Source organism: Sesamum indicum, linkage group LG8, assembly GCF_026168435.1.
Source record: "Sesamum indicum cultivar Baizhima isolate 11 linkage group LG8, ASM2616843v1, whole genome shotgun sequence".
Lineage (NCBI taxonomy): Eukaryota > Viridiplantae > Streptophyta > Magnoliopsida > Lamiales > Pedaliaceae > Sesamum > Sesamum indicum.
In genome coordinates, this window is record NC_142664.1 from 29295098 (window position 1) to 29309016 (window position 13919).

Sequence of the window (13919 nt, forward strand, 5' to 3'; positions counted from 1 at the left end):
AACGGAAACAAGCATATCACAGTTTAAAAGGCATTCATTGTCATATAGAAGGATTTGCATCTTAGCTGGTTCAAGAAGATAAATCATTCAACAAACATCAATCAAAAAATTCTTCACTTAATGAATGTCAAATAAAGGGAACTACAATTTTCAAGACACGCTTACCTTCTCATCTGCAACTGTGGAAAGTAAAACTGCTCATACTCAATATCATTGAAATTCAAATAATTTTATCCACCATGTGCTCGTATTAGTATAGAAATACGTACCAAGAGTTGCATCCAGAACAAGATGTGGGCTTGATGCTTGAGAGGCTTTGACAGTGTAAGCTTTGAGAGCATCATCCCATCGCTGAAGTTTCTCATACCTTCAAAGAAGCAAGTTCACTTGAAGGACTAAATATGACAACTAAGCAGACATCCAAATCTTCAAACCATGCTAAATCAGACTAACTACCAGATCCTTAGATTAAAAAGTTAATACACAGCTAGACTAAGGACCAAAAGCAAAATCGTCCGCATAATATTAGGGAGTCAAGAAGGATGAATCATACCATGACTCCTTAAGTTGGACAGCCAAATGTTGTTGAGCATATGTCAATATCCCAACTGCCGCCTAAACACAAAAATATAACTCATTAGACAACATGAACAACTCTGAAAAAGAAAAACAATGCATATAAAACTCTATATGAAATTAAAATAATGACCTCATGTTGGTGCAATTGATTATTTATATGAATAAGAGCTTCAACTACAGCAACAGGGTTTCCATCCATCCTATTTGACCGAGCACCTTCGAATTCCATCTCCTTGTAGTGCAGAGCCTTTGCAAATGCACGACACTGAAACACCAGATTTGAGGAAGAAAAGATTTATACGCAAGATCAAACACATCAATGTAACTTATATCGAGATTTCACGCGATTGCTGTCGAAAAAGTCCCACCTTTTCGGCAAGAGCACCAAGTAGACGGATATCAATGGGAAGGGGCCTCTCATCGTGTTCCATAAACTCAGCCTGGGGGAAAAAATATCAATCATTCCAGAAGCTGTTTTGCAGAATTCAGCTGCATAGAAATATTCAAGAAAAATACATAATGCACCAAAAACGAATGAGATTTCTGCATCTCCCACCAGTTAGTCATTCCCAAGTTTAGTTCCCAAAAAAACAATAATGAATACAAAAAAATTCATGTTCGCAGCCCAGTCAATTCTATGTCTCAAATGTCCACTTCAGTAAAATGCCACGACCATCAATTTTTACTTCTTTATATAGTGAGCAGATACATCTGACATATGAAAAGAAGTTGATTCTTCTCCTGTGATCTTTTCTCCAGCAACAGTTGGAAGTTTAAAATAAGCAGAACTCTACATGCAAAAGCAGTGCAGCATTTAGATTTACACCTTCTGAACCCTCCAAACTCAAGATTTAATTGAACCACTAGAGTGTATACCAGTTTAGGAATTAACTTCACAACCACAAGTAACTGATTAAAGAGTAGCCATTTCAGGAATGCCGAGGAAGCATATGAAACTGGACAGAATTCATTTCTATTCAAAAAGTGCAATATAATACCAAGTTCAAAAGTGTAGCAAGAATTTCCGGAGGTATATTTGGAGATGAAAATGCCATTTCTAAACTCCGAACTAGCTGCCGTTGGCAAAGCTCATTCAGTTGTGTCCAGCAGCTAACAAAACCAGCTGCAAACAACTCCCTTCCAACGAAAGGCTGCAAAAACAAACGGCATGAAAATCCTGATCAAGGAAAGTTATTCCTATCTTTTAGTTTTCAGCTAAAGGGACAGACAGTTATGCTTGGAGAAGCTCCAATACAACAGGAAAAAGTAGGAAGTAATGAGAATTACCTGCAGCTGGGCAAGCTTCGCACATGTTCTCAGAGCTGGTGAAGGTGATTCCTTCAGTAGTTCAATGCTAAAATGCCTCATCCACTCCGCCCAGTCCTCTTTCGTACTGCGTTGAGAAGCCTCCCCAGCAGCACGTAATCGAGCTTCATTGACCTGCAGATTGTATAAGGAATCCCGTTTAACAGATTTTCTTCCATCCAAAATGAAAGTACAAAAAGAAATTCCCTGTCAAATGATTTTTACAATAAACCAATTTAACTCTTCTTTTAACATCAACCAAATTGAAAAAAGAGAGAAGGAACACACACACTGCCTAAATTCGACTAATGCAGTACTGAGAAGTACTGAGAACCACACTAATTAATTTGAACAGCATCCACCAGAAGAATTCGCAAGTTCTACTTTGAAATCTAAAGCAGCAGTGCTACAATTTCAAGACGATCTTTAAAGTCTATAGTATCATCAGATTGCTTTGGGGGCATAACCGCAGGAAGTAAGGCCAACGATTTGCTTATTTACATAATTGAATTATAGCAGCATAGTTGTTAAAGGAGCATGGCACATCAGGGCGCAAAGGTGCTCTGGAGCCATGCACACGGCACGGCGCGTGCCCTTTGAAGCGCAGCGCATATTTGCATAAATAATTCATAGTTTTATACCATTAGTATCTTTACAAAATCAGCATGTTCAGACTAGGTTTTTGGTTTTCTAAACAAACGTTTCAAGAAAAAATCAAATTACAATAAAAAATTAGCAATGAAATCACAAATTGATTTATTTAGCAAATTGGTTTATACTGTAGCAAGAAAATTGAGTTATGAAATCAATAACAATAATTATATCATAATAAAGTAATCAGCAAACTACTACAATTTCAAGAAAACAAACACAAAAATAGAACAGGACAAATTAGAGATTGAACTACTGTTTTCAACAGCAAAGAAACTGGAGCAAATTAGGGTTTTCTTTCTTCAGCTTTATTCTCTTTTAAGTTTTATAAAAAGCCAGCCCAGCCTTTCAGCCAGGCACGCCATGGCGCCCGATTTACAACTATGAGTAGCAGTGCCAAGACCTGCCATTTTTCTGCGATAAAAATGTGATTATGTAATTAGCTCAAAGAGCTAATAGTAACAGAATACATTCTAGAAAATAAGCTCTTGCCACAAAATCGCCTTATTAAACTGAAATAACTATTCCTAAGCATTCACTACGACAATTCACCAAATTTATGAATTGCTGGGAATCACAGTTTGCTCCCTCAGTCCCTTCCAAAAAAATTGGGAGGCCAGGAAAGGCTTACCCCATTCTACTCCATCAAAATTTTTAAATAAAGAAGAGACTGTATTTTCTACATAAGATAAATTTATCAACTAAATATAAACATTTTTACCCTCTCCACCACCATTCAAGAAAAGAGAGAAACATACACGCGAAGAACATTTCGAGAACCATATTTGTCAACCGGAGTATCAATTTCCACTGAGAATCTAATGCTCAGAGCAAAAGAATCAAATACCTGATGAGGCTTGTGGGGATCAATTCTCTCATGATCCTCTGTGTCACTTAAAGGGTCACTAATAACCTCCCCAGGAAGTCGGCGATTTTGCTTTTGAGAAGCAGTATTTCCTAGGATTAATGGCTCCCTTCTCTGTAAGCGGCCTTGAATTTCTTCGAAATCCTTATGCTGGTCAAGGAAAATAAGTATGTATAAGTTCGTAACAATCAAGAAGGTAACACGAGTAAAAGTGATGTATATGTAATGACACCAGCAGTACCCGCAAACGATGTTTCAACAAAAGCTTATGGATGGATGGGATGAAAATAGTGAAGTCTTCCCCAAGAGAATGAGCTAGACAACAAAGTGCATCTAGAGCATCCTTCCTAAGCTCATCATTTTTCCTGCAAATTGGATACCTACATTGAGCAATGCAGAAGCAAAATCTAAAACAAACTATCACCATCAATATTTTCCACAATGGCTGTAGATATTTTCTTCTCATCAAATTGCAACACATGTATTTTTCACCAGGCCCCAACGAGCTTATGGAAAAAGGACATCCGAACCACTTTCTCTATAACAATACACCCCAAAGGATAGACTTAGCTGTCTCAGATGCAGGCATGATTTTGGCACGCGCTGTGCAAGGAAAATCTCACTATAGAATAGGCTCTGATAAGAAAATTCTAAATAAACTGATAGTAGACACACGCAAGAAAGTTCAGACGGTTTTACATAGCTTTTGTTTTCGCCTAGCTACGCTGAACATCATAAACATCACACTTTAATTGAAGTACAGAACTCCATAGTATGAAATTCTGATCGCAAGATGTTATCTTTCCTTATGCGAGGCAGGGGTGAGTGTACATCATTTTAGCATGTTATACTCTTACGAAATGCATAATACTAATCCAACATAATTACTACTAAGCAGTAAAACAAAGCCTGTCCAGTACCAAGGCCAGTGAGCATTGTTTGCTTCAGGTGAAAGCAAAAGTGAGACCATAGTAGTCAGTGGCGCACGGCGCACAATGGCGCCAAGGGCTCCTGGAGCCATGGCGCACGGCGCGGTGCGCGCCTTTTCAAAGGATGGCGCAAATATAAGAAATAATCTGTATATTTATATAGTTAGTATTATTTTGATTAGATTAATGTATAAATATAAATAGTGGCAACGTATGCTATCAATCTACAATAAATATAGACATAAACATACAATAAAATATTGTAAAACACAAACAGAACAACTAAAACGCTCAAAGATTAATAAAATCACATCAATTTCAAAGATTCAATCAGCATAGTTAGACCAAAAATTTACACTTCATAAATTTAGAAAAAAAGTCATACCAGTGAACAGCAGTGGCAGATACTATGGAAGAAAGAAAAAGAGAAGAATTGAGAAGAAAATGCGTTGAAAGAGGAAGAAGAGATGAAAGTTACCCATGCATGCAAACTTCTTAATTTGCTAAAATTCCTTTTACAATTAGGGTTAATTAACCTATTTTATTGTTTTAACTCATGGGCCTGGGCAGCCCAGCCAAAACCCAGGCTGCCCAGGCCGATTTCTCCATGGCGCACCTGGCGCGCGCCTGGGCAGTCCGAAATGGGGCCCAGGCGCGCGCCTTAACACGCCATTGACTACTATGAGTGAGACTCACGATTCCTCACTCTGACATTCTGGCCATAGTGTCCATCTATTCAATCACCAGATTATACAACCTGCAGCTTCTATATTATTAACACAAACATTAATAAACTTCCATCTATCAACATCACTTTGGTACCAAAATCCCATGGTCAGGTGGAGTTGAAGAGCCATTAAACATTCCTCACATAGAGAAGTTAACCTGATTGGCCCTTGTAAATTGTTGGAAAATATCATGGAGAAAAGGTAATGCACACTTTAACAGTACACAAAAGGATCAGCAAGAAGTAAAATACAGGAAGTTAGGTTGACAATCCTTCCTACAAAAATTAGTCAACTGCTGATGTTCTTGTGAGGGGTTAAGTCCCAATCCATGTTTGCAGGATGATGTAAGAGCGGGAACATGTGAAATATAAGATCGCGATCTGTCTTCTTAGGGTTGAAGAATTCAAAGAGTAAAATATTGCACATTTATAAGATAATGAGAGGGAAATCAGACCCGTCCAACACAAGCTTCAAATGATGCACAAGGGCGGATATGTGGCCTGTCACCTGGTGACACAGCAAGAACAAAGAAAAACCATGGATAATATAACCATAATTGTAAATGATACAGAATGCAAAAGAGTATATGGGTCCAACTTCAACCTGTACACGAGGAATCAACCTAGTAAGGGTTCTGATAGCAGCACGACGCACTTCTACTGAAGCATCCACTTTGAAAATTCGAATTAGCGCAGGAAGAAGTAGATGCATATGCTCATCCAAGGTCCCTACAGATTCAGTCCAAAAATTTCATAATTTATCTTAGATAGATTTCAGTGGAGCACACCAAGAACCAAGCTAAAGATACTGACCACCAAAAACTTCAAGAGTACGAAGAATATCAATGACGTGAGTGTAGTCTTTAAACCTCTCAGCATCACTTAAGACTTGAATGCAGGATGGGAGGATAAAAGGTAGGTGTGTTCTAAACTCATCATTGAGAGCTAAACAGAGTTGCTCGAGCAGATGGAGAATCTAAAAGTTGAAAGGCCACGAACATCATATCAAATATGTATCTATCTTCCGTCTAGTCTAAACCATGAACACGCCATAGTTGTACAGAGAAGCTGATTTACCGGAGATCCACGCACTGGTCGATTAGTAGCAGGCAAACTGAAGGATGACCATAACTCGGATATCAGAGAGAACAACTCCGGCAGATATTTGCGAACATGCTGAAAAAGCAGAATAAGAATATTAAATATCTCAAGACGATGCAACATTAGAAGTGACAGGCAAAGTATGTGTACCTGCCGGACAATAGAAACCAGAGTCCCAAGTTTCCAGGTAATATATTCCTTAAGACCATCATCACATGTACGAACAGTATGCAGGAGATCAGGCAGAACCTGATAATACCAATTTCATTCAGAAAAACTAAATAGAAAGGGGAAACAAGAGCAGAATACACAAGATCTTACACTAAATAACTCAGTACATTCACACAGATCGAAGCAGAAACCGTTTTACTGCCAGGTAATTTGGGGTTTGAGCTTCTTGTGGGAATCTCTACTAACAGAACCCCTACAGATCTAGTTAAAATTACACTCAACCTATTTCAACAGGTTGTATCCAGATTATCTTGACGGAAGTGAGTACAAGATGGCTGGACAAATGAATAAAAAGTCAACGGAAAGATATAAAGTGAACAAGGCATTTCAGGTGATACAAAAAACCATGAAAGAGGGTAAAAAATTCATTTGGTCAAATGAGTGATAAAGAGCAATGACTCCACATGATTTTGCTTAATAGAATCATATAAGTAGGCTGTAGTTTGCCAGTCATCTATAGAAGCAAGTATTTTAACCTCATATTCATTTCGCAGACAAACAAAATATAATTGTTTTTATTTTGTAGTGCTGCTCCGGTAACTTCGTTTTTTCATCTATAATTTGGCCTTACAAAATAAAGGTGCAATGTAGCTTTACACCTCTTCTTGTGTGGATGCCTTTTAAAACACATCCTGGGTTTAGATACCTCAAACTAAAGCCTAACATGACCGTGCAACTACCTTATTATGAATTAATAGAAAGCGAAAACAGTATGTCACGTCTTCAAGGTAAGAGGGGAAGCACTATGAAAGTAGGGATGTTAATGCAAGAAATATACTAACCTTAGGCAAGTACGGAACACAGCCAAGACCCATTGACTTGTCTCGCAAAAACAAAGAAAACATGTTACCATGCATTCTACAGAGTAAGCAGCTATCCCACAATAAAGAAAAGCATCAGTGCAACACAAACAGGAGGCTTTCTGTAAAAAGGTGCTGTCACAAACAACATCAACAAAATCAGCAGTATAACAAAGCTTTCATAAGATGAACATCGTTACTAACCTTAAATATGAACATGAGAGATCCAACCACCTTTTGGTGGTAACTAGAAAGTGAAGGGTCCCTAAAAATTCGCATGAGGGAACTGATAGCAACCTGAATAAATAGGTGTTACGAAAGCACAATGAGGAACAATCTAATCCATAATCCAGTTACTATAGGTGAACATGGATCCAGATTTAAATTCTCACAGTGGAATAATAATCTTCTGATGTTGCAAAAGATGGCCAAAGATCCATAGGTAGTTCATCCATTGACCGAATATGCTGACCAGGCTCACCAGCTGGCCGGGCAACTTCACCATGGGACCCTGGTAAGCTCAGTTGATTCCTTTTATGCACGTGGGGATCCAAGGCACCCATTATGCCAAGAACCTAGAAATGACAAAGCACAGTCTAAGCCAAGAGAAAGGAAGAAATTTTTTTATTAGTCAGTTGAGTCCAGATACCTTCAAAACTTCGCGTCTGGTAGACCAAGCTAGCTCACCATTAAGCAATTTCAAAAGTAAACCAAGCAATTGAGGATACTCGTTATATGGAGTTATAACATAACTGCAAAATCATAAAAATAATGTCAGAAACCATGTTCAAGGGAGTTGAAAAACTTCAGGCTCTCACATCATCCACCAATGTCTATGGTTGCTTTTCCACACAACATAATACTAAGTCTGTCACCTTTTTACTAGCAAGGAACCAACACTGCTGAACATCTCATACTACAATATTCAGAACATCATAACTCCCTTCCTCTCCCCCCACCCCACCCCTCTCAAAGCCCCCACGCTCTCTCTTTGATCCAAGTCTTGCATGGTAATTTATTTTGAAACCAGCTGTTTTTGCACTGGCTTCGTGTATCTACCAAGCAAGTACCTCTAGTTACACCATCAAGGGAAATTTTCAAACTGCGTTTTACTTATTCTACAACAAAAAGATTGTCTTTCATGATGTGACATCCTATTTTCATTATACTAAAAGTACTTTTTCACATGACAGCAACTAGGAATCTGAAAATTCCACCTCCTGCCTGGGATCTAAACCCAGATTAAGGTGAGAGTTGAAGCAGCTTATGAAACCATGATTAGACAAATAGGATCAAACTCGTCCCATGAAGCCCAGAGCAAAGTTCTGTGGGATGGTACCTCCACAGTTTTTACTCAGTAAATCTGAATACAGAACCATGTCTTCCCTCTTCAAGAGTTCTTTTGCCAGCATATCCTTTTGAGCCATAAAATACATCTCATACTTAGTTCAGTTTCACTTCTGACTTCATAGCCAGATTACTAGAGTTTTTTATAGTGAATCCACTAAATGCGGAATAAAGGACAGCAACCACATTGCTTTGGAGAAACCTCAGCCAAATAAGCCATACAACTCATTGCTCAAGATCAGTCACAAGTAACTTTAAGCACTCAAAACACTCAATAGCACAAAGCTATAAATCATCACAAATAAAGAAATGGAACAAAATCATACCCCGTGCTTTGTACCACTTGACCAAGAGTTGTGACAGCCACTTCACGTTTCATGGCAGCAGCACCATCTAATAAAGCATCGACAATTAAGGGCATAAGTTCTGGAATATACTGTCTCATTGCAAAGCCACCCTGCACACATGTAGAGCAAGATGCATGAACAAGTTAGCATTCACTTCATCAAGCAAGTAAACAATATACATCAAGAGTGATCCAAGCCAAACACTAAGAAGAACCAAAACAGCAATCCTGCTGCAAACATTATAAGTGTGAACTTCATTATATAAGCACTTCTACAACTTTATCATTAAAAAAAGGTGAGCATTGTTAACATAGGGATGTAGACCCTAATTTTCAGAGGTTAGAAAGAAAGTCAAAAAAACGCCATCACCTTGAAGAGATTGTGGAGAAAAGCGAACTGTTATTGGAATATTTATTTCATATTAAGAAGTTTATTGCTGAGCCAGTTGGGCTTGTCAAATTACAGAATCCAATTTCAAAAGGAATTATTTTAGTTCTCCACTCCTGTGCCCAACCCCCCACATAAATAAAAGAAAAAGAACTTCACCTCACCTAAAGATCATCAAAACACCAACTAGCATAAACCTAAAATCTAAAAGATAGTAAGATAACAAAATGAATAAATCCAATGTAAAGCAAAAATATTGCTGCCTTCAACAAAGATTTCTGCTCTTTTGTTGACACACAAAGATACAATAGTAAGTATCACCTTATGCAAAAAGTCCACTCCATTAATACAACCAAAACATCATTAGAAATGAGGTTGTAAGATAAATGTGTCCAAATTTTGCTAGGCCTTGAGCTAAATAACTATCTGAACATCCGTCCTTTCACCTAACATCTTCAGATAGAACATACTAGACCATAAAGCAACCGCCAGAACATTAAAGTGCATTATAGAACAAAATTTCAAGGAAATACCCACCACTCTGGCGAGATCTCCAACAGTAACGAGAACTCCACTTATAATGCCATTATTAGCATTCACCCCAGTTCCCTCATTGAGTTTTGCAATAAGGGCCTGAAACATCAAAAAGGTTACAAAAGCAAAAGCAAATCACTCAACAAACAAAGGTATCATTTGGATACGAAACCTTGTGTATTGGAGCAATATATGGGAGTATTAATCTCTCACAATTCCGAATTAAGCAGCCCAACAATTTTGCACTTTCTTCTCTGCATTTGCTATCAGCACTGCAAACAGAAGTACAAACATGAATAACATACAGTGAACAAAACATGAAAGAAGGGAAACAGCAAATAAGACAGGAAGTCAGCATATGAGCAACAAAAGTTTCCAAGAAGGATAAGCAACTCAAGTGTTCAACAATACCTTTGTTTTAAATAAGTTAATAATTGAATGAGATGGCGACGAAGAGCTGGAAGAACATATGCTGGATTTTTTTCAGACAGTCTTCCAGCCACTGAAATTGCAAATTCCCGAACTTCAAAATCCTATCAAAGAGTAAAAAAGTCACAAATGTACAAGGCTGTATCACAAGATAGATTCTCATTAGATACTTTTCCAAGAGAAAACAATCACAAAATCAGCGTAAATTAAAACGTGATATAAATATCACAACTTTTTAAGACAACTAAAATTCATTCTTCTCCTGCCTCAATAAATTCATTAAACTCCATCACGTAAAGGCTAAAATTCCTAGAAGACACACGTGGAAGTGCGGCAGTATGGCTAGCAGAGTGATCCTCTGTCATCTTGATTTCAGGTGTAAGAGAGATCTTACCCCTAGCCTTGCTAGAGTGTCACAAAGAGGAACAAACCACAATATCTTTCTTAATGTAATTAAACAACCCCATCATAAAGTAATAATAAGACGAATACAATGTCAAAATGTAAAGGTTCAACAACAAAGTGGTACTGTCTCCAATATGAGAGAACTTTCCTAAAACTAAAAAGGTGGCAGGAGATGCCCCAACAATAATCCTCTCCATAAATTCCAATACGATCTTTCTAATCTGGTACCTAACTGATTCATGTATTTAGTTGACTTCTATTCGTATTCATATCACTTCTGCAGCATAAAAACAACAGATGCACATGGAACTTCTACCTCATGTAAAGTATCAGCTTATTTCTGAATAAGCAAAAGTGCAATGGGGGAGGCCTAACATTTTCATAGGGATTCTGCTGGTTACTCGGGCTAACATGAAAAAAGAGTAAAGCACAAGCAATTCAGCAAATTTCCATGACCAACTACAATAAAAATTTCTAAATCCTTTTGACATGGAGGGTTACCCCACCTACCACATGCAAAATTCCATAAGAAATTTCTATCTTCCCAATTTCATAACTAAAATACCTCATTATTTAAAGCAGCAAATACTGCAGGGTTACCCCAGCCACCACATGCAAAATTCCATAAGAAATTTCTATCATCCAAATTTCGAAACTAAAACACCTCATCATTTAAAGCAGCAAAAACTGCAGTCAAACAATCAGCCTGTGCCAGATAATCATCAAATCCACCACTCTCATGCAAAGACGAAAATATAGATCGCCGGACGGTGACATCAGCATCAGCAACAGCTGCAATGAGAAGCTTTTCCACAATCTGCACAAAAAAATAGCATCACAATAATGCAGCAGATAGAAGGGACTAACAGAGCATCAAATGCAGGCACAGTCCCCTTCAAGCAATGAAGCCAAAATAAAACATAGACACCAAGGCCTCAAAAAATATAAGGAACAAGACCGCTGCATTTAGTTGAGAAGGATATCAGCATGTCACATTGCAGCGGTAGTAGGAGTATTCTAAATATATCTCACTCAACTATAATTAATGACACAAACTAAAACAATATCCAGAAATCTAGGTGGCATATATTTTCAAGCATAATGCTACCATTGTAAAAGCTCAAGACTGTTTCAAATAGAAAAGAACAGTGTATCAGTTCCCTTATAATAACATAGACCAAAAATTACTAATAAAAAATCTTGAGAGGAATCAAAGCCCATGGCTATCCACAACAGGGTAATGTAGGACCTTTTAGTTGGTTTTTGTATCTAAAAATACAATTACATCGAACTGAGTTGGCAAGAGAATATAACAAGGGTTGAAGGGGAGTTCGCACAGAATCAAACCTCTTCAACAAGGCGGCGACGCTTTCCACCAGCACGACTTGTCCTACTGGAACTAAACTGGGCAGAGGATATGCCAGATAAGGAATTTGCCATTAATTTGCAGCAACACAAAGCAGCATCTTTTCTTGTACCGCCATCCTCATCTTCTAAATAGACCACAACAGATTCTCTTGCAAACTCAAGAAGATCATGACCCTGAAATGGCAGCATCCCCATTATGAAAAGGCAGGAAAAAGCCAAAAGCAGAGCAGACAATTAAAAGATGAAGCAACCTTAAAATTAAACCGGGCAAGAGTTTGTAAGGCTAGTTGAACAAGAGCAGAACCACTGAGCTCCGAGACTTGCATAGTAGCAGCTGTGCTACTAGTACGAGCAATGGCAGCAGAAGGCCTTGACTGAACTTGTTGGTTTCGAGAAAGAACTCCTGAAATGCATTCAAGCAAACGTACTTGAATGGTTGGAAGCAGAGATGGGATGCTACAACAAGAAAAGCATTCTCAATGTCAAAAACCCCAGATTCACAAAGACAAAGAAGAACAAAAGTGAATGCACAATATCTTTGGGAAGACCTGGCAGTGATGTTCTCAAGGGCTTCCACCAAGGTAGAGGATAATCCTACAGAAAACATTGCATCCAAGAGACTACGTACGTGAGGCTCCATAGAAGCGCCCATTGCTTTTGCAATATTTCCAACGCAAGCCAAAGCCTCCATAGAGGGTCGGCCTCTACGAGGCGCAATCTACAAAAAACAAGGCACTTCTCAAAAGTATTATTCTATGCAGAAGTAGCAGAACATATAGTGGTGCCAACAGAAAATTAACATTAATAATGATCTAGCGCATACTGCATCACGCAAGTGAGACGTTATTGTCGGCAAATAATTAATGAGTTCACCGTCCAATGCACCAGCCATTTCCCCAAGAGCAATGAACCCACTAGCGGCCTCTGCCGGTATTTTAAGAACATGAAGTATATGTTTCATACATATCTGCAAAAAGAAGCCATTTTGTCAGCAACTGGATATAACATCACGAATTAAATTCACTGAACAAAAGACAATTGGGAGAAACAACCAACCGTCAGATAGTTTGTTACGAAACGGTCACGTAGGAAATGGGCAATTCGAGGAAGCAAAGAAGTTATGCTGAGTCGAACAAGTCGATCCCGGTGCTCTAGATATCTGAGAACAATCTCAGCCACTTCTCTGTACCTAGACATCATGAACTCACCTGTATTCCTGCCAAATGGCACTATACAAAATAAGAACCCTAAAAGAGGAAGTTTTATATTTAGTTCAGGATCCCACCCCAATAAAAGGGCAGATTCTGGTATTTTTTCTTTAGTTCAGCTTTCACCAATTGCATAGAAGCTAAGTGGTGGGCAACAGGAATGTATGTCAAAATATCAATGTCTTCATATTATTGGTTTGGCTATCCATGCCATTCGAATTAGGAAATAGTATGTCTATTCAGCCATACCATACCAATGAGAAATTATTATGCAACCATAATGGCATCTACAGGAGATGTTTAAAGTATCTAAGCCACTGGCAGGGCCAGCTTTAATCAGCAAGGTGTGTATTTAACGGAAATAGATGGCATCTATCACTAAAGAAAACTGGAGCAAATAGTAGTTAGAATCAAAATATAGAGGAAACAACACAAATAAACAGTTCAGGCTATATTATTTATCAATAGCAAATAAAGGGATCGAATCAAGGATTACAGTGAACTTTATATCATTTGCCATTTCAACAAAAGATGGGATCTGAGGGAAAGACCCAAAAAGCAACCTACATCAGAAACCGAAGACTAGCCTCACTCAAAGAATATAATAAAGAAACTACACATAGAATCCAATGGCAAGATGTCAACCACATACAATAACTGTCAAAAGGTAAGCAATACCTGATTTTCTCAGAATTTTCAACAATTC

General features: G+C 38.1%; 1 protein-coding gene across 2 annotated transcripts in view; it reads right to left on the reverse strand.

Annotated features, from left to right (window-relative positions):
* Positions 1-13919, reverse strand: part of TOR (target of rapamycin) — a 34109-nt gene that overhangs the window by 14710 nt on the left and 5480 nt on the right. For both annotated transcript variants that reach the window (XM_011089732.3, XM_020696121.2), the window contains exons 7-33: positions 13062-13221; positions 12829-12972; positions 12554-12723; positions 12257-12461; positions 11985-12179; positions 11302-11454; positions 10215-10336; positions 9976-10075; positions 9807-9902; positions 8862-8992; positions 7838-7940; positions 7581-7763; positions 7393-7485; positions 7171-7206; positions 6308-6406; positions 6134-6232; positions 5870-6032; positions 5661-5785; positions 5512-5564; positions 3642-3765; positions 3383-3550; positions 1867-2019; positions 1578-1730; positions 948-1019; positions 710-844; positions 554-615; positions 270-367 (exon numbers count right to left, since the gene is read on the reverse strand). In XM_011089732.3, the coding sequence (XP_011088034.2) occupies positions 270-367; positions 554-615; positions 710-844; positions 948-1019; positions 1578-1730; positions 1867-2019; positions 3383-3550; positions 3642-3765; positions 5512-5564; positions 5661-5785; positions 5870-6032; positions 6134-6232; positions 6308-6406; positions 7171-7206; positions 7393-7485; positions 7581-7763; positions 7838-7940; positions 8862-8992; positions 9807-9902; positions 9976-10075; positions 10215-10336; positions 11302-11454; positions 11985-12179; positions 12257-12461; positions 12554-12723; positions 12829-12972; positions 13062-13221 (3395 nt within the window). The remainder of the gene's footprint in view (positions 1-269; positions 368-553; positions 616-709; positions 845-947; positions 1020-1577; positions 1731-1866; positions 2020-3382; positions 3551-3641; positions 3766-5511; positions 5565-5660; positions 5786-5869; positions 6033-6133; positions 6233-6307; positions 6407-7170; positions 7207-7392; positions 7486-7580; positions 7764-7837; positions 7941-8861; positions 8993-9806; positions 9903-9975; positions 10076-10214; positions 10337-11301; positions 11455-11984; positions 12180-12256; positions 12462-12553; positions 12724-12828; positions 12973-13061; positions 13222-13919) is intronic.